Below are 19,994 nucleotides of genomic sequence, written 5' to 3'. Positions count from 1 at the left end.
TACTCTAAATCCTGCTGACAGTACACTTTGGGTCCAAAAGCTTTTCCATCCGTTTTAAGTGCTGTTTGCTTGCCAAAAATTTATGAGACATTCTCTAGCTCTGAAACACAACAACTACCCCATCTCCCAAAGGGAGAAATCTCCTGGCACAGCCATATAGCCCAAATATAACAATTCTCATGGTCACGCACATTCCTGCATGCTGTACTGATCCCTGCACATAGGCAGTGGTAAACAGGAGAGGAGACATAGCTTTCTGTGTTAGCACATAGAGCCACGTACAACAGACTCCAAACCTGAGGCCAGACACAGAAGGGAAATCCGCAGGAAGCGGTTTCCCAGCTCCCAAGTCAATCTCATGCTAAGAAGTTAAAAGCAGAGACAGGAACGTTTCCTTCACCAGTCTTTCCCATATGCACTGCACGTGCGTGGAAGAAAGGTGGCATGCATTAAAAGCCAGTAACACCTCCCAAATACCAGAGGAAATGAACACTCACACTTTGTGTAGTTCTTCTGCCAGGACTGAAGCTGAGGTCTGCAGAAGGAAAAAAAAAATTTTAAAAAATAGCTGAAAGTAAAGCAAGTCAAAGAATTACCATCTACAGTGAGCCAGGAATACCATTTATAAGATTTGTCTGGTTATTTTAAACTGGCACAGGACACTTCCAACTATTACCTGGCTAAGGAACATTGAAGGAATACCAGCACATACTAATGTCCCTTCCCCTTTGGCCTAAGGCAACATGAAGGGGAAAAATGAACCATCTTACTTGCCCTTTATCAGATACAAACAAGCCACAGGGATCATCAGCACTTGTCTCCAAAGGATTAAGTGCTTTACAGGACATTCTGCTGACAACTCAAACTTGAAAAAAAAAAAAAAAAAAACCACAGAAACAAAAACCTGCACAGTACATCAGGACTTGTGTTAAGAACAGAAACAGCAACATAAAATCAGCAAGTGGCATTTTTATCCCCTGGAAAAGGCTTATTCCCATGTGGTCACCCACTATGGGGCAGGGGAGACCCATCACTCTTGGTTATCAAGGCATCGAGAATGACCTCTGCATACTGTTTCACATCGAGTTTGCTGGCAGCTGTGGCAGAACTTCCACGTTCTTTTGTGCTTCACATACATGGTTCTCCTTATCCAGCCTTACCCTCCCCCAAAATCCTGGATCTTGCAGAGCTTATGCCCATGGGACCCTGTAGCAATTCCTATACTGCCTTATCCAGATCATACCATAAAGAACAGCATCAGACGGAGGGGAAAAAAAGAAAAAAAAAATAAAAAAATCAAAGGGAACAAATAGTTCCAGTCCCAGAGCGCCTCCTTAATGACCAAAACAGTTTCATCAACCCTCATGTCCAGAGCAGTCTCCAGTCCAACCTCGCTTCCCCAAAGTGCTCTTTTCATACCCACTGTCCATGGTGGAAAAATGGCCCTGCATTTTCATGGCCAGTGAGGCTACATGGGGAAAGCACACACCTCCTTCTAACAGCCACCTTGGTAACCCAGAGCTAAAAAGTAAAATTTCCCTAGGGATTTATTTTCAAAGCCCTTTTAAAGGACTGGGATGAGAGGAGTAGCTCATGAAGATGCTGTAAATTCAGAGTGCCTCTTCCTTTGCTATTCTCCCCACCTAACGGGTTAAAGCACTTCAAGCAAAGCCAGATGATACATTTTCAGTATGATGTAGAATTTAATCAAACTACATCAAGCACATCCATGATTAAAAGAACACAGTACCCAACCGCATAGGGACGGTCTCCACTTGTGCTCACAGAAGTTACAGCCTGAGATGATTTCTATGACGTACCTCTACATGGAAGCAACTTCAGTGACTGAAGTTTTACATAGTGTTTACAACAGAAATCATTTCTCAGAGAAACTAGTCAAAGTAAAATTTTGCTGATTAAAAGAATTGAGAAAGGCATTGTGCAAGTTTGGTGAGGTTTTGGTTGTTTTTGTTTGCGTTTGGGGTGGGTTTTTTTCTTCTGCAAAGAAATCGCCACTGGAATGAACAAACAGCTTTATATGGGAGCTACCATATACTCTGACACTTTCTCAACCTGATGCACAAGGAAAAGCATGATCAGGTGGTTCACAGAAGGACTGCAAAAAGACTAAAGAACCACAAGACAGAATTGTACACATGCAAAGCTACAGAAAACAAACATTCAGAAAAGTATTCTACCCTTTGGTTATAAATGAAAGCCACTACAGGAGGAAATAAGTAGATTTTTCCCCCAAAAGGGCAGCAGAAGCTTAAGTTTTAAACCAGTTTGAGAAACATTAGAAAAGAGGATGCTAACAAGTCTTTGCTTTCACCATTACATATCTCATACCCAGCTACCAAAAAAAAATAAATCTGACTTTTAATGAAAGTTCACAATTCATGACTACAAAAGAAAGTCTGAGAACATGCTGTACCTGGGCTGCCATTTGTGAATGAAACTTCTGAAGCTGAGCATTCAAAGCATCATTCTGCTCTATCAGCTCCTTGTAAGAGAGCACAGAAAGAAAAGCAGGCTGAGATCTGCAGCTAGTCAACTTTTGCTAGGATTAGCTCTTAGCCATGATTATGTTAGTAAGAACAGTTTAGCATTTACATGTCAGACACTTTTCAAAGACACTATTTTTCTCCCCACTAAGATCAACCAGTTTGAGTGGAAGCATAAGAACCTGTTCTGTATCAAGAGAAAAATATTCCCTGCCCCACCGTACACCATTTGGTTTCCTTAAAGCCCTCAAAAGATATGTCCACACTGCCTCTCACCACTTGATGCCAAAAGAGAGATCACTCCAGAAGAGCTCACGCAAACAAAGGTACATGGCTGCTCTTCCAGGGTGTTCCCCAGACCATAGCATCATTTCACAGCTGGGAAAATTGCCTGGGTCAGCACATTTCTCTGACTTACCCAGAGTGCTTCTCAGGTCTGAGATGGCCCCAGACCTCCTCAGAGCACCATACACAAGGTCTCACTTCATAAGTTGCCAGGTGATAGACTGGCACGCAGTTTTCTCATTCTTTACTCAGTGGGAAAGCTTTACTAAAGCAGCATTTCAATATTTACTGTGTTTCCATAGGCACAATGTGGGAGGAAAAAAACAAACCCTTAAGATACTTGAGCAATACTACCTGCACCTGCATTTGCATGGAGTCCTCCGCAGTAGCTCTCTTTTGCTCAGCCTCCATTAACTGCAACATCCTCTGCTCCAGCTGCTGTTTTGACACCATTGTATCAGTAAGTTTACTGTGCAAGCTCTGGATTTCATTGTCTTTGGCCACAAGCTTATTCTGCACATCTGTAGCAGAAATGTCAGGATTTCAATTCAGAAGTAGATATTTAACTTTTGGGGGAAATAATTTTCACTGTAAACAGGTAGGCTGATTAGAAGCCTCATCCCAGCAAGCCAAGGTTCAGCTCTCTCATCAGCATTCAAATTAACTGGTATCACAACATACTATTTCCCCAGGGTGCTGAAGCAGTATTGACTTCACCTGAGCTTTATTTAAGCCATTTACTCAATAATGCCCTTTTTTACAAATGGCAACAGCCAAATCACTGCAGTAAGCATTATTGGGGAATTTTGTGATACATGCCTTGTTGTGCTGCTTCGTGTTCTGCTGTTCTTTTCCTGAGATAAGCCTGGATTTCTTCCCATCTTCTCTCTGCTTCCTGCTGCTGGACCTTCACATTAAAGAGAGAGTTGATGAGAAGAAGTCTAACCTTTAATTTATTTTTGAAACATTCAGACTGCATCTCTTCAGTGCTATTCCCAAAACATATGGCAATGAAGTAAAATTGTTTCTTGTTTCCATTAGGGCACATCAGAGAGACAGAATGCCCTGTAATCCTCCTCCTAGAGCAGTTTAGCCTATTAATTTGAAAGGCAAATTGTGAACAGGATTCCATTACAGGCTCTTAACAGGATGGTTTCTGTAATATGAAAATGTAGCATCTTTGCCCTGCAAGTTCAGATTTAACACTAGAAGCCAGACTACTATGCATCACATAAATCTGCATCTAGTAATTAAAACATGTCTCAACTCTAGATGCCAACTCTCCACCTAGAAGGTCTAGAAGGCAGGGAGAACTTCTGGTAACTAAGACTTAATTGCAAATATGAAAAAAGTAATGAGCTCTGTATTGGCGTTCTCACCCAAAACCACTAGGTTTCTCTTCGGGAAAAAAAAAATTAATACAAAAGACCTTTTCTTCCAAAGAAAAGGAAAAAGATGCATCCAGAAACCAGTCCCATTTACATTTTGACTCTTAAAAAAAGTATATTTATTTAAAAATTTAAACATACATTTAAGCAAAAGCATGCAGTTTCAAATTAAAAAAAAAAAATCTCACAAGGACCATGCCATCTGGATGAACAACTTCAAAATATCAACTCTTGCTGGAATTGTACACTCATAGAAAACAAAGTCCAACATCATCAGTTAAGTTTTTTAAAGATACTTACCTGGAAGGGTAAGTTTCACTTCATAGGGAGGTTTGTAATCACTCAAAACCCAGAGTACTGAATAAAAAAATTAAACCCACAGGCTGGCTCAGCCTAACTGAAAATAGACACTTGCACATCTGAAGAAGACAGAGACATTTAGTGGCCAGGGCAACAGCTGAAGCTATTCCCACACACCTCACATCCCACCTGATTCAGAACTTGGCTCAGATAAATAAAGCCTTGAGTGCAACTCGACAGGCAGGGAAAACCCAAGTCACCTTTAGCTGAGCAACTGCCTGCTCCGCATTCTTCTTCTGGAGCTCCTCTTGCTGCAGCTTACTGCTCTTTTCTCCCAGCTCATTCACCAGCCTAGCATAATCCTGGCGCAGTTTGTTCAGTTCAGCCGACTGCCTAAAAATAAACATTTTCACAGTTTTTTTTACAAGAAGCACAGGCCATAACAACAGCTACTCAAATATCAACACCAAGTCCTATATTTGCAGCCAGAGGACTGTACTGGGTAGGTTTTTTGTTTGGGTTTTTTTTCCCCCACACTGCTTCATCCTAGGAAAGGGATAAGGGTCAGGTACTCTTGGCCATCAGCACAACACAGCAGCTACAACCCACTGAGTCAGAAACAAAAGGTCAGCAATAAGCCACAAGCATCAGTTCCTTTAAAATGTTTGCAAGATGATGGGCATAATTTGGACAGGCTTATATAAACTAAAGAAGCTTAGCATAAGGAAAGGTCTCACATGGAAATTCACATTCCTTTCCTCTTCCCATAAAGGATTATTGATCTCAAACTTACTCAAGACTATTCCTCCTAGACTACTGCATGCATCCCTACAGACTACACGTTGCCTCCTGGCCTTGACTTACCTTCATAAGTTAATAGATATCTGATGCACTCTCTCACTTAGGGAGAGAAGATGCATTTGTACAGCCCAAGGGAAGAATTTTAAAAGGCTCCCCTTTGCGTATAAGCAAATAAAAGCATTTTATTTTTATCTTAAGTTTGCATGAATTAAGGATTTTGAGATAACTGTCAAAGAGATGCTTCATTTCTACAGACAGGTCACCTAAAATCAGGGTACCAGTACCCTTCTCCACACGCTCATTACATCAACCTGCCCCAGAAGAACACATGCAGGGAGTAGAACACACCTCTGCTGAGCTGTGCTCAGCAGCACAGAAGCAATTAACAGAAAGGTCCATATAGAAGCAGCATCTCTGCCAGAAAAGGAAGATATGGAGCCCTTTCCAAGTCCTGACAGTGGCTTTGACATTCTAGTATCCAACAGTAACAAATCAAATATCCAAGAGCATAATAAAGTGCCGGTTTTGCTTTCTATAGGCAGAAGCCCACTGGCAGCAATTCACCCATCTGACTATACACCTTACCAGGGTGCTCAGCTTTTACAACACCACGTACAATCCTCTCTGCCAACTCAGGGGCAGCCTAAGTCATAACTCACAAAAGACAAAATCTTCAGATGCTTTTTTGTTTCTGCACATATTTGCAACACCAGCAGATGGAAATCCAAGTGCCAGCCCAGCGGTATCATTAACTGCAGGGCACTGATATTTTTTTCTTATTGCAAGACTGATTTATAAGTTTAGAGTGCTGTTCTCCCAGGAGGCCAGCATCAGCACCTCTCCTAAAGTCCCTGAAGAAAGGATACATATCCTGCCAAAAACACCAACTGTGGCTGAGCACTTCTGCACTTCTTTCTGTTAAAGCCTCAGCACCCACTCTTATCAATTTGAAGCCTGAGCTTTTAAGAAAGACAGTTATCTGTTTTGAAAGCAAATACAAATAGCTACCTCCCCAGCCCAAAATATCTGTGTTCCTAGTTTAACCACAAATTCACAGACAGCCAAGGAGATAGAAACAAAAGGAGCAGAAGCCAGAACAACCCTTCAGGGAAGGCTTAAAAACACACAGAGCTCCAAGTAACTGCTAACATACTTGCTCTCCATTTGATTGGTAGAAGTACTGACAGCATCTCTCAGGATACCGTTTTCCTGCTTCAGGTGGCTTATTTCTGCCTCCATCTGCTCACGGAGCTGCTGGAACTGATGGGGAAAGAAAGATCAATTCCAAAAAAGATTAAAGTAAGGAGCAATAAAAAACCCAAGCACTTGTAACAGTAGATAAGATATCACAATAGTTTAAGTAAATAAAACTAAGCAGATTTTTTGGGAGAAGGGCAGCTTTACATCCTTCCTCTCACACCCACTCTTAAACTAAACTGTGCAACTCAGACCCTTTTGCTCAAATAAAAGCACCGGTTTCCTTTTACACCAGTGTATCAACCTATTTATCAAGGCAACCTTTTTGTTTGTTTGTTTAAAAGACTACACAAGTGTTACTTAGGATACCGATTGCTCAGCTGTATAACTTTAGATACCTGTCAATAACTGGATATCAATATATTCCTTTTCCAAAGGGAAATAAAATAAATGTACTGTGAATTAACATTAGAAGTTTACAGAGCCTTTAAACAAAGCAGAAAAGGTATAAAATAACTAACAATACACAGATTATAGCATGTAAACTACAAAAGGCTAGTCCTCTTCTAATATCCTGAAGTCAAGATTATGAAATAGATCCTTTATTTAGGCATAATATGCTTTGATTGCATTTTCAACATGGTTAAAAACTGAGGCAGAAAGAAGCCCTGATAAGCCAAGGCTGCTTCAGAATAGTGCAAACAAAAACCAGAAGACAGGATCCGAGGGAAAAAATGGACTCTGCATATGTAGACAACAGCATAGCTGATCTTACAGCCCAGCAGTCTGCTTTGAAAATCCTCGAGCACATACAGCTCTAATACTTTCTTCCTCTACCAGTGCCAGTTTGGAGATATGGCTGACACCACTTCCAAGACCCAGTTTCATCAAATGGCTGATTCGCCAATGAGGATTTTGTATACAAAAAAAATCCAAACAAATGTTTGTGTAACAACCACAGCAGGAGATAGCAGTCCCTTGTAGGGCAGCCACCTCCAGTTCAGCACCACCACACATAACAAGTTGGTCCTTGGACGTTTGTTGGGGTTGGGTCCCCCCCTGCCTTTTTTTTTTTTTTTATGCCAACAGATATACAAGATTCCAACAGAATCAGGGGCACAAACCCCATATAACTGGAAGCTTTGACAATTAAGTTTCAGCTTCTCTGCAATGCTAGAGCATATCAGCAGGGGGAGCAGAACCAGAGTACTGGTTCCTCTGCACATCCTTTCTCCAGCTTTACCTCAGACAGCAGCGTTTGCAAAAGCCACTCAGTCGCGCCCAGATCTCCTTTGCCCTCCCCAGCCAGCAGTAAGACCCTCTCATTACGCAGTTGTCTATATAGGTTCAAAGGATGTTATTCTTTGGAGTCCTGCTCCAAAACTCCAGAGACACTACTCTCCAAAGTGCCAAAACAGAAGATACAGTATTAAAGCTGGAAAGCTCATATGCTGGGCTTGGTGCTGTGACATTTATACAGGAAAAAAAAAAAAACTAGAATGTGAAACCTAAGCACCAGTCAAGTTGGTATAAGAGGGGCCATTTTTCTTAGAAAACTTAAACTTCTTAATCTGATGAAACAAACTCTTCTGAGGTCACTCCATTATAATACAACTTCAGGACAGAGTAACAAGGGTCTTAAAAAAAAATGCAAGTGTCAGCCCTTCAAATATTTTCAGCAAAGCACTCTCCCAGGCAATGATATTTCTTGTATATTATGCTATGTTGTCACTCTGTACTATAATTTAAAAAACGAGATTTATCAACTGGTAAATGATCATCAGCATTAGTGGCTCTCAAGTTGAGTATTCCAATTAGATTTTGCACTTTAATTGAGTAGCATTTCAGCAGAACACCACAAAGGAAAACTAACTAGATGAGATACAGGCTGTCTAGCTAGCACTGGTCTTTCAGAGATTACAAAAGTCACCTATGAGAATACCTTGTCCTTCTTTCAAGTCAGGAAACAGCCACAAAGTTTCCCATCCTTATGCAGATGTGTTACACCACCAGCCATCAGCACGTTGCATTCAAGGCTCAGGGTAACTAGTGAAGCTAATTTCTGTGTAAGCAAACAAATGCTGCACCCTGGCTAAAGATACGATTTCTCAGTACTGATCTGCTTGCGCATGAACATCATCTCAAACAGTTTTGGTAAAGCATTTACCTTTATCTTCATCTGCTGAGATTCTTGGTAGCTAACATGTATTTTACTCTGAAAAGTGCCGTGCTCCTTTTCTAGCGTGTTGATGCGCTCTCGCATTTTCGCTGTAAGCAACCCGTTTCTCTCCTTTTCTGCAACCAGCTCCTTGAGTGGGAGTGAAAGGAAAAAGGGAAAGTAGTCACCTACTGCTCATTTCTAGAGTCAGTGTTTTAAGATAACTAAAAATACAGCAAGTGTGCATCAAATCAAAGTCAGCATCAATCTTTGCTCAGAGAAACTACAATGTTAGACCTGACCAAACTTCCAGCACCTTTATGAGGATTTAGGATCAGCATAATTTCACATTTATTAAAAAGAGGTTTGCTAGTTTAAATGCTGATCTTCTGTTGTCTCAGAAGAGCTGGAGCCTTATTTCTATCGAGTTTGGCCAAATTACAGAGTCCTAACAATTAAAACCATGGATATCACACAGGGCAGAGCTTAGATTTTCATCCCAAGTTAGCAAAACTGAAGAACGCAGGTAAAGAACTGTGATGAAACAACAGAGCATTTTAGAGCAAATAATTGCTTTGTAGCAGGTTGCAAAGTCAACCTTTTTGCCAGAGGATATGAACTATTAGTACCCAGCAACAGCCAGAGAAGCTCTGAATCCCACCAGCATGATGCCATATTACAGCTTTCAAATGAAAATACACATTGCTATTTAGATTAATCATTTATTAGACCATAATTCAACCTAGACACCTGAGAAATCCATAGAGCTGCTCCTCTGCAATATAAATGTACTTGCTTTAGTAAGCAAAACCATTAAAGTGCAGCTTTCAGCACGCTTCCACTGCAGAATGAGGTATTTGTACCATCTAAGCTTCAGGTGTCTCCAGCTACGCAGCACAGCGCGCAGTTCCTTAGAGTGCCAGGGAGCTTGACACATAATTTAAGTGCTCTAAATTATTAGCCTGAATACCCTCCATCTCTTCGGAGTAATTACAGCTTTTTTCCACATTTTAATTTAAATAAAAGCTATTCTCTCTTTTAGATCCAACTTACTAGCTTCAGGAGGCTGCTCCCCCTGAACGAAGTAAGTGACACAAGCTCCCAAGCCCATGTTCACAGAGGCATTTAGGAACTTGAGTCACACCAAAAGTTTGAAGTCACTTCTGCAAATACAGCGTAAACAGCTTGACACAAAAGCCTCCTCTATGTTATATTTGCATCCGCTAAGACGCAACAAAAAGAAGGGCACCAGGACATACTGCAGCTTCCTTCTACCCCTCCACCAATTCCACCATCCATCTGCAGTCCTCACTAACCCAGCTACCCTGTCAAGGCAGTGCCAGAGATCCCGGGAAGATTAACTTTCACCTAGCTTGTGTTTTGCCAAATACCTCCAAGGTCAGGCACCTCTTGCTCTCATTTATCCTCTCCAGTTATCACCTTTATCAACACCCCTGCGGGAACACCTCTGCACCTTAAAGTCCCTCCGTAGCTTTTGGCAGCGTTTTCAGAGAAACACGTTAATTAGAAGATAAGAGCTTTTTGTCAGTCAAGCTGAGCTTTTTCCCTTGTTTATCCTGATACTTTAGCACTGCAGCAATGTCAGTTTTACCCATTTTCTCGCAGCTTTCAGAAATGCCCATTTATTTCTCCTTCTCCCTTCCCTCCCCCAATCCAGATGGCAAAAATCCCCGATGATCCCTACTTCTCCGCAGCTTCTGCCTTGCCTTCACAAGCACCACTTTGCAGATGTTTTTTCCCCAAACACATTAGCTTGCCCCACACCCAGGCTCCTTCATACATTCCCTCTGCTTCTTCAGCAGCAGATACCTCCCTGCTTTCATTCTGCAGTCCTGAGCCAGAGTTTGTTTTCCCCTTCCAAACACAAGTCCTTTCTCCCTACCGTTACATACTGACTATCCCAAACCTCTCAATCCCACCCGCAAATATACACCTACCTGTGCCCTGCTAGGAGCTCACACAATACCCACTCCCTTCTTCCCTTCTCATCAGCCAAGGCTCACAACTCCTGTGTCCTCTGGCTGCTCTGCTCCCATCTTTAGCCACCCAGCTTTCTATGCCCAACTCTCATCCCACAACACGACCTTCCTGAGCCTAATGCCCATGTGCTTCCAAACTAGCCAAAACATAAGAATCCTCCCCCCAGGAGTCTCTAGTTGACTCCATATCTGCCTAATTACTTGTTCTACCGTAACTACTTTCCTCTGAAATCTTCATAAAAAAGTTTCATAATCTAGTCTTGACAGTGGTGCATGAGCAACCCTGTAAGTCTAAAGCAATACGAGCTGCAACTAGGGGCTAAGCAGGCAGTCTACACTTTCTGTAGCTTCCTTCTTGACAAAAACTGATGACTGTTGTGCCTAGAAGCACACAAGCATGTGAATGCTAGAATATGTACCAAATTAAAGCTGCAATGCAGAAAAGGTGTTTAATATTTACATCCACAAAACCATATTATACTCATGAAGTGTTCTTTTATGTAACCTTTTGAAAAGAAAAATAGTCTCAGCTTAAAAGTCTCAGTAAATGAACTCTAGAAAAATCACTGGAAAATAACTCTGCATAAATACATTAATAGCATCATAAAACCAAACACAGTGTCTTGGTAAGCTTTCCCAATATAAAAAATTCCACCTTTCAATTTATACTAAGCTCAGTAAACCAGCATTTGCTGCCTGCTAGTCCTACAAGCCCTTGCTCCTCTCCCACAGCTCTCTCTATGTCTGAACCTCTTTATATTTACCTGGGTTAGCTGCTTGCACTGCTCCTTTGCAACAGCTGCCTCCTCCTTCATCGCAGCAAGCATTTTTTCTTTGTCTTGTAGTTGATGTACAGCTGCAGCCGACTCAGCCTTGCTGGCCTGCAGCAGAAGTACGTAAAAATGATCATACATGCCAAAAGTCCTTGCACAGCACACTAGCAGGCAACAGAGCAAACTTGAGAGGAAGAAACACCCCCTCCTGCCCCCAAATTGTCCGTCTGCATCGTGTACATGGCACCACCAGCACCCACTTCTACTGTTAATGGATCCTGAAGTGCTGATTTCATTAGACAAGGAAATGCATTTTCAATCACACTGAAACCAATTAAGAGAACAAATGGGCTCTTAAGGTGCTTCTGCATTGGAAGAAAGACACTCTGGTGGCACTGGGGAAAACAAAGATCAGCCATTAAGAGAAATAAAGGAAAAAGATGCAGAGATGCTGAATCATTCAATAATTGAGGTTGGAAGGGACTTCCAAGATCACCTGGTCCAACCCACACTCCAAACTTAATCTCTTCAAATATCTTGCTACAAAGGGAAAAAAGGAACGCTGATCTGGTCTCTCCTTCCACTTCACAGGAGAGTCTCCAGTTGACATAATTATGTTTGTGCTGGCACACTGACACACAAAGTTTCAGAGATACTACAGTGAACAGAACTAGAGGAACGATCCTCACGGTCCTGCCACTTGTGTAATAGTCCTAAAAATGAACTGATTGCAGCAAGGGGCAAAATTTCTAGACATTTTTGCTCAGACTTCACTCAATGAATTCTGGTAACTGAAGAAGCAAAGAAGTGTCAGTCTCATAAATGCACTCTGAATTTGTTTGGAAGTTCTCCTTTGGCGGTATTGTGTACATATGCAGGACAAAACACACTGTCAATGTCTTGCATGAGCTACAGATAGGAAAACACTCACATTTCCATCTACAGAAACCTACATTTTTTGGTTGTATACAAACCCAGGAACCCATTTTGATCCTACAGGTTTAGCTCTAACAAATCCCTAAGCAACTTGGTCCAAATTCAATGTTGAACCTGTTTTGAGCAGGCAGACGGACTGCACAACCTCCTGAAGTCCCTTCCAACACAAATTGTAGGATATGCTACTATATTGCATTAACTGAGTTGACACATACCCAGTTCTGCATTTCTGTTCTGGTACCACATCTACAGAAGAATACAGAATTGCAAGACTTCAAGTGTGACAAACAGGATGTTACAAGCACAGAGTGACAATCATAATGAGTCATGGGAGGGAGGAGTAGATATTTGTAAGATATCAGTGGTCACCATTCTCTTCTGTCTTAACACAAATATTAGAAAAGAACTGCCAAGCACTGGCACAGGTTGCCCAGGGGGCTGTTTAGTCTCAGTCCCTGAAGGTTTCAAGCCAGACCGGAGGAAGCCCTGAGCAGCCTGGGCTGACCTCAGAGCTGGCCCTGCTTTGTGTAGGAGGTTGGATTACAAACCCCCCAAAGTCCCTTCCAAATCTCAATTGCCCTACAATCCTATGAAAAACATCCAAAGAAGTCAGAAGACTAGAACATATAGACTTAAGATTGAGAGGCTTGCAAAACACAGGATTAGCTGATCAAGTGCACAGCCACTGCAACTTTTTCTTAATTTCTACTATAGTTTCTCCTATTTACCCATTTGTGAAAGGTCACTCCTGAAAGTCACCAGAAAGCCTTCCCCCATGCCAATACACATGCGTCAGCTGCAGCAGCAGTCCTATATTATGTACCTTATTCTGCATGGTTATGTCTGCTCTTTATGAGCGGTCAAAAGCCATCAGCCTGTCTAGCCAGCCCATGGGATGGCAGATGGCAGCACACAGACATCTGACAACTGTTTTCTGCATGCAAAGCAAGCACAGACCAGCTGGAAAAAGTCTTCCAAAGACAGAATGCAGAAATCACAACAGAACATTGATATAGCTAATTTGACAGCATCTCTTCCAACTTCTGCTTATTTAATAGTCTTCTCTCCCTGCCCCCCCACAGTCATTCACCTTTTGCAAGACATCATGAATTGCACTGGATTTTTCCTTTAACACCTCCACTATGCAACGGGCCTCATCTTCAGTGAAGATCATATTCTTCATGGCCATTACAAAGTCTTTAAATTTCACTTCAGCATTCTCTGCAACACAGAAGGGAGGATATATTTACTTTGGACTCCATACAGAATTATTTATTTTGCCTCGAAACAGCATGTGATGGGGGTATCATTATGCATTATATTTAATTTCAGTCTGAAATGCCAAGAAGCAAGGGGTCATGAACATTCAGCAAAAACAACATCTCTCCAATTTAAATCTGATAACAATCTGCCAGCTGATAGTTTTGGGAAAAAAATCCCACCGCTTTGTTTGTACAGTTGGTAACATTTATAGTGTTGCTAGCAAGAAGACAAAGCATAACACAGATTTTGGAGGAAAATATAGCATAAATGTGAAAACTTGAAGAGTCCTTTCTAGTGTATTATGACAGTAATTCAAACTGAGCTATCAATTTAAAGGACAGCCTGGCTCCACAAGCAATATGCAACTGACAAGGTAATGAATTTAAAAACTGGCACATTTCTGATTACAATATATGGAAACCAGAATAATATTCCCGCAGTCCAAGTTTGGAAACGATCTGCTGCAGAAAGAGTTCAGCAGTAGAAAGATAAATCAGTAAGATCCCTTTTAATGGCTGAGTGAGTGTTTAAAGAGACACAAACAAAGAAACACAATTCGACGGAACTATGCTGTAACAGGGACAAAAAAACATTGTTCATATGAAAACCAGGCTGCACACACACGTAGGTCATTAGGTGGCCCCCTAACTTAAGTAAATGGAAGCACAAGGCTGAGGCATCCAGTATCTCTGTCCAATATTCACCCAGTGCACAACAACATGTGAATGGATTGGAGGGAAAAAAGGGAAAAGCTTAAAAGTGATGCTTGGTTCAGAAAGTGTCCCAAAGCTCATGAAGAAGGGTCCAGGTCTCTCACTACAGGTGCTAAACATGCCATTGAAAGCAAGCCAACACATCGAACCCAAACCTCTCCAGAGTTTGAAAAACAAATGAAGAACAAGAAAGTGGTAGTGATACTAAGCCCCTAAGAGGAATTATCAAGCATAAAAATAAACCACTGAATAACAGCGTGCGGGGAGGTGGGAGGGGAAGCGCTGACAAATTCTAGCACACTCTCTCCTAGTCCTAAATCCAACTTTGCCTTGGACACAGACTTCAGATCACATCATTGCTGCACTGACATCAGCAATGATGCTGTTACCAGGAATATGCCAAAATCCTGAGACCACATTCCAGTTAGCTGGGAGTCTATAGCAGCTTGGCCTGGACCAGCCTGAGTCCTACGCTCCCTGAAGACAGGAATACCTTGCCCTTGCATCCAAGAAGCTTACAATTAGAATAGGGGAAGATTTCTATATTGGGAGGGCAAATCCCAGCTGACACAGGAGAATTAGGAGCTCGTACAGAAGGTTACAGCTTGCAAAGGAAATGAGAGGGGACGGGTGCACGTGAGAGGCTTTGATGCTGCAGGGCAGTAATATACAGCTATTGAGCTAGAAGCACCAGAGGAGCCTCAAGCAAGTGGGAATCCAATCCAGATACCACAAAGAATTGCCAGGAAGCTTTCAACTGAGCATTCTAGAAGAGAAGTCTAAGAGAGGTTCCAAAGAGTGCAGTGAGTGACCAGGCAGACAATGTCAGAGAGCCAGCCTTCTGCACAAACCTGAGCAGGGAACCACTACTCAGTCACTTGGCTTCTCCTCTCTGGCTGCCCGCAAATTTGAGGGTCTCACCTCATAGCTCCGTAACTTTGGCATGCTTTGAGCAGGTCAGTGGCCTGTTTAAAGTTTCAGGGTAGGACACAATGCTTATGAATCACTCCAGGCCTCGACGAGAGAGTATGAAAGAAGCTCTCCTGTCCCAACCAGTTCCAACTGCATTGAAAGGAAAATTCAAAGTCTTTCTGGAAACTGCCAGACTACCTCCACTGGCAATTTGCTTCATGTACCTCTGTGTGGCAGAGAGATACGCTGGCTGGTCAGCCCCAGCTAGCTCCATGAACAGCCCTAGAGCATACAAGCTGCACTCCCAGTGTCAAGCAGACTGCAACAGCCCCTGCTGAAAGCTCCAGAGTCCATCACTGTTAGCAATGCCTAAACTATCTACTGTAGAACTAGCTCACATGCATCTGTGTGGTCTGCGATCACCCATTTGCTCACTGTGAAGACACAAAAGCCTACAGTGAGCGTTAAAAGGATTCAGATGGCGCAAAGCCCTTTCAACAGTGCCAAAGACAGAGGAGAAACAAGCACAGACAAGAACAGTGTCCTGCAGCCACAAATGTTTTCCTCAAATCACTTCTTCCTAGCAAATAAGTGAGGATCCCCCTCCCTACAGACACAGCATGTTTTCCCTGTTCAGGTTTGCAAGCAGGCTATGCCAGACAAACTGCATTATCGGTTTCTCACCTTTATCCGTTTCATTCTTCAGTTTCTTGCCACTGCTCTTCTGGATTCCCTCATTCACATTTTGTTTTGCTACTTCAACAGCTTCTCGCTTTTCCAAAGTCCCAGCGTCAGAATTATCCATCAAAGGAATATAAGTGGTTGCTTGAATAAGAGGTTCATCCACCAGAACTGTAATCAAAAGTCCACAGGATTGGTTAAAGCTTTGTAATAATTAACATCAACATTTTTAGAAAAGGTGCATAACATATTAGAGAGTTGGATTAAAGCATCTCTAGCCTCAATAGTTATTTATACTCTATATTTCTATTATCCTTCACAGCTTAACTCATTAAAGCTCTTCAGGTAAGTTCATTAAATAAAGGTCTCTAATGCATAGTAATTTAATAGCTTCAATTAAATTTCTATTTCCAAAGCTGCCTTTTAGCATTTTAAAAAGTAGCAGAGAAGAACCTTTACATTTGACTTTCATTTCACTTTAATGAGAAAGTTGCACATAGCATCAATGAGACTGCTTTAGTTGTGGCTGCACATGAAATCTTTCAGCATCCCTGAAACATGAGTATAGTAAAGTCTTTTGTCCTTATTCTGTTAAAAGCTGGCACCTTACTGCCAGCATTTTCACCCAGATTACATCATCTGTGAACAAAACCATTTAGACAGAACGTGCAGTAGGGACAGCAATCAAGCTTATTTCACATGCAGACTCAACTGCACTTAATGAAGATAGCTCATGTGTCAGCACAGGCTTTAGGCATCATTAATACTCAGAGAGGTACCCAGAGGTACTGACCAACCTCGGGTCTCCATTCACACAGCACTGTATAAATGTGGCGAGAATCAGCCTCTGTCCAAAGAACTTTTCAGCCTGCGCTGCCGAGACAAAAGCAGGCGAGGGGAGCGGAAGAGCAACAGACCAGGGACAACAGATACAGCCAGCAGAGCTGGATTTGCTGTTTGCCCAGCTTCTGAGCTGCTGGTCTGCACTGCCTGAAGTATGCAAGATGTTGTGCAGACAGCCATGCCACAGCAGGAAAGCACACTGACCCAGCCAGCCGACTGAAGGGCTGACGGACAACAGATGCCACGCAGCAGACCAGAGAGAGGAGGAATTGGGTGGGATGCAAGGTTTCAGACAGCAGTGCAAGACAAATAAGCATTCCTGGCTGCCAGAGAGCCAGTTATAAAACACTTTTGAATTCTGGCTGCTGTTAATAATCAGAATAGGCCAGATGGACCTTTTGTGTCACCTGCTAGAGTCTTTCCACTTAAGCAGTCAGCAAACACCTGCAGGTACACTGCAAGCTCAGAAGTGAGGAGAGCTCTGCTCTAGCAGAAATATCCACCGCCTAATACAGTTACCACCCTCACCTTTTCCCTTCCTCTCCGTATTAACTTCCCCCTCCTCATTTTATTCCCCTCCTTTCAAAATCTATTTAATATCACTGAGACATTTTGCAGCATCAGTAACATCTGAAATCCCCATAGCACTGTCTTGGTTAATCTGGATGCCCACTGCAGCTAATTTTTGCTCTGTCATTTTGGAGAGGTGGTTTTAAAAGACAACAGCTTGCATTCAAATAATGGATGAGCTATTCCCATGTAGCACTGACAGCTTCACTTTAGTGCTGCCTGAGCTGGTACTAACACTTATTTGCCACATACAGAAAAGTTTGTGGTCCATAAAGTGACCCCTCAAAAAAGGGCAATGGATGCATCAGGAAAAGCACAAGAACGTCCATAAAAGACAATCGCATCCTAGGTTCCCCACCAGCAGGTTTCTTCCAGGAATAACTTGAAAGTGTTTCAGTTGTTACAACATGTAGGAACCCTACACTGCTTGGAATCCCACCCTGGTCTGACCAGGGCCCATGACTGATCTGGACCCTGGTGACCTGACCAAAGAAGAAAGGAAACAGTGACCAACACTGTCTACTCCAGGAGCGCCCACCAGCTGCCAACTTCTTCATAGCTGTCCCAGTAAAGAAGAGTTTTGAGAAGCTAACAAGGTGGCCTCACAGAACTTCATGGTCACGGTCTTCCCAAAAGCCACAGGCACAACAGCACTCATTGTAAAAAAAACAAACACAGAGGCAGACTGAGCCAAGAGGAGACAAGAAACAGCATCTTGGCAGAGAATGAGGGATGACGAACAGTAAAGGCCTTGACAGCAAAGATGAACAGTTTATGTTGGAGCAACAACTAGCTAACAAAAGGACAATAAGGGAGGAACGTGGTCAAAGCAACCGGCTAAAAAAACTGCAGTCTTGTTTGGGGCAGATGACTGCAGCAGTTCCAGACATGCCTTGCTCAGAGCAACTTAGAGCCTGCTCAGCTTATCATCTAAGTCAACACATTACTCCTCAATTCAAGCGTGGATGTTTGGATCCAAAAGAGCTCAGAAAGGTTCACAGCATCATCCTATGTTCAGTGGTACCAGATGTTCATAAAATAAAAACAGTATCTCAGTCTGAACGATCTTTCCTACCTGGAATTCCTGCTTTTTCAAATTCAAAGTTATTCTTCTATGAGTTTCTTTTCCAAAGAAAGAGAAACTAACATGTGGATGGCAAAAAGGTCTAATAGTCAAGTTTATCTGAACTAAGTCGCAGTCTGTGTTCTCACCATTATCAACTTTCTGCTTCTTTGCAGAGACCTTCTTCTTTCCCGATACATTTTCTTGCTTTATCTCCTGGTGGAGCAGCACTGGGTCTTGCTTTTTGGCAGGAGATACAACAGAATCAGTCTTACTGTCTTGATCATCTGTAACAGACAATTAAGACAATATGCTCTTCTGTATATTCTCATGATCACTTTTAAATCAGTAAATCTATAATAATCAAAGTCCACTCCCAGAAAAGAGAAACCCATGTATTTTAAATCATAACACAAAGTTATCCATACATACGTACACACATGCTTTCACAAACATGTACACTTCCCATATCAGATGAGACCCCAAAGCAATAGGAAGGTTTAGCAGAATCAAGAGCCACAGCACATAGTGTTTTAACAGACAGGAATCTTATCTTGCAAGCAGAACATAAGGCAATGCAAGTAACAGTTTAACAAATCCAATCCAGGCTTTACTGCAACAGAGCAGACTGCACGTGTTACCCATATTAGTTTCTTATTTGCAGGAAGTATTTTATTCTCCCCCCATGAACCCACTTAGGCACTTTAAATACACACCCCCAATAGCTACTGGGACTGTGAGAAGCAGAAAATATGTGTTTCACATTAGGGAACAGTTCTTTTAAAAAGTTGTTTCTAGTGAGAAATTTTTTATCTTTTTGAACAGCCTGTGCTATATAATATTCTTGTCAGAGCTGACACACACAATACGAGGTTATGGTGTTAGCTCCTGTAATCAAGGATAAGAGTTAGTTGTGGCTGCCCTCAGAACAGTGCTTGCAGACCACATTTTAACCATGCCACAGAGATTTTTGGAGAACACCCACAAACAAGATTTGATACTTTTTTGTTGGTAGTGGGTGGGTCTTTTTTCTCCCTTTTTTTTTGGAAAAAGAAAAAAATCCACCACATCAAGCAGCAATGTCCTTCTTTTTCCTCACTCCCTGTAGCAAACCTGTTACACTTGCATCTCAAAAGGGTGATCTGCAAATATCTCAGTTTTCACTTATTTCTGAAACTGGGTATTTTCTATTTTTTTTAACTTCTATCCATAGTCAGACAACCACACTGAGACATATCAGCTTCTACTGAGGATATGGTCAAGACAGTCACAGGTTATTCTGACTACAGTTTCCAGTCTGTTCTAGGTTGGATGTTTCAGTTACAACAGCTGGACCAGTTTTCTTTTAGCATCAGTTCCATTCAATTATAGAGGTGTAGCAGGTGGGATGCAGCTGTAAGTTCTTCTTTCCATGAATCAGCCACCAAACACCTCTTTGTACATTAAGCCTGCACTTAAACAGTGATTTATTTTGCACACTATGCTGCAAGGTTTCTCTAGATGTCCCTCCTTATCAGAACAACTGCACTTAGGACTCAACTTTTTCATAGCTTGGCATCAGAACACACACAGCAAACATCTAATGACTTCTTTCAGGTAATCAAAAT

General features: G+C 42.0%; 1 protein-coding gene across 12 annotated transcripts in view; it reads right to left on the bottom strand.

The window, feature by feature from the left end:
- KTN1 (kinectin 1) overlaps nt 1-19,994 on the bottom strand; it is a 78,816-nt gene that overhangs the window by 33,428 nt on the left and 25,394 nt on the right. For 10 of the 12 annotated variants that reach the window (XM_075029524.1, XM_075029529.1, XM_075029530.1 and 7 more), the window contains 11 exons: nt 18,537-18,674; nt 15,915-16,082; nt 13,433-13,563; nt 11,398-11,514; nt 8,643-8,783; nt 6,432-6,538; nt 4,738-4,870; nt 3,609-3,696; nt 3,144-3,310; nt 2,435-2,503; nt 498-535 (listed from right to left, as the gene is read on the bottom strand). In XM_075029524.1, coding sequence (XP_074885625.1) covers nt 498-535; nt 2,435-2,503; nt 3,144-3,310; nt 3,609-3,696; nt 4,738-4,870; nt 6,432-6,538; nt 8,643-8,783; nt 11,398-11,514; nt 13,433-13,563; nt 15,915-16,082; nt 18,537-18,674 — 1,297 coding nt within the window. The remainder of the gene's footprint in view (nt 1-497; nt 536-2,434; nt 2,504-3,143; nt 3,311-3,608; nt 3,697-4,737; nt 4,871-6,431; nt 6,539-8,642; nt 8,784-11,397; nt 11,515-13,432; nt 13,564-15,914; nt 16,083-18,536; nt 18,675-19,994) is intronic. The other 2 variants (XM_075029526.1, XM_075029534.1) reach the window with 1 other exon arrangement.

The sequence above is a fragment of the Buteo buteo genome, chromosome 6, assembly GCF_964188355.1.
Source record: "Buteo buteo chromosome 6, bButBut1.hap1.1, whole genome shotgun sequence".
NCBI lineage: Eukaryota > Metazoa > Chordata > Aves > Accipitriformes > Accipitridae > Buteo > Buteo buteo.
Note: the sequence above shows the minus strand (reverse complement) of the source record. Positions and strands in the feature narration are given on the sequence as shown.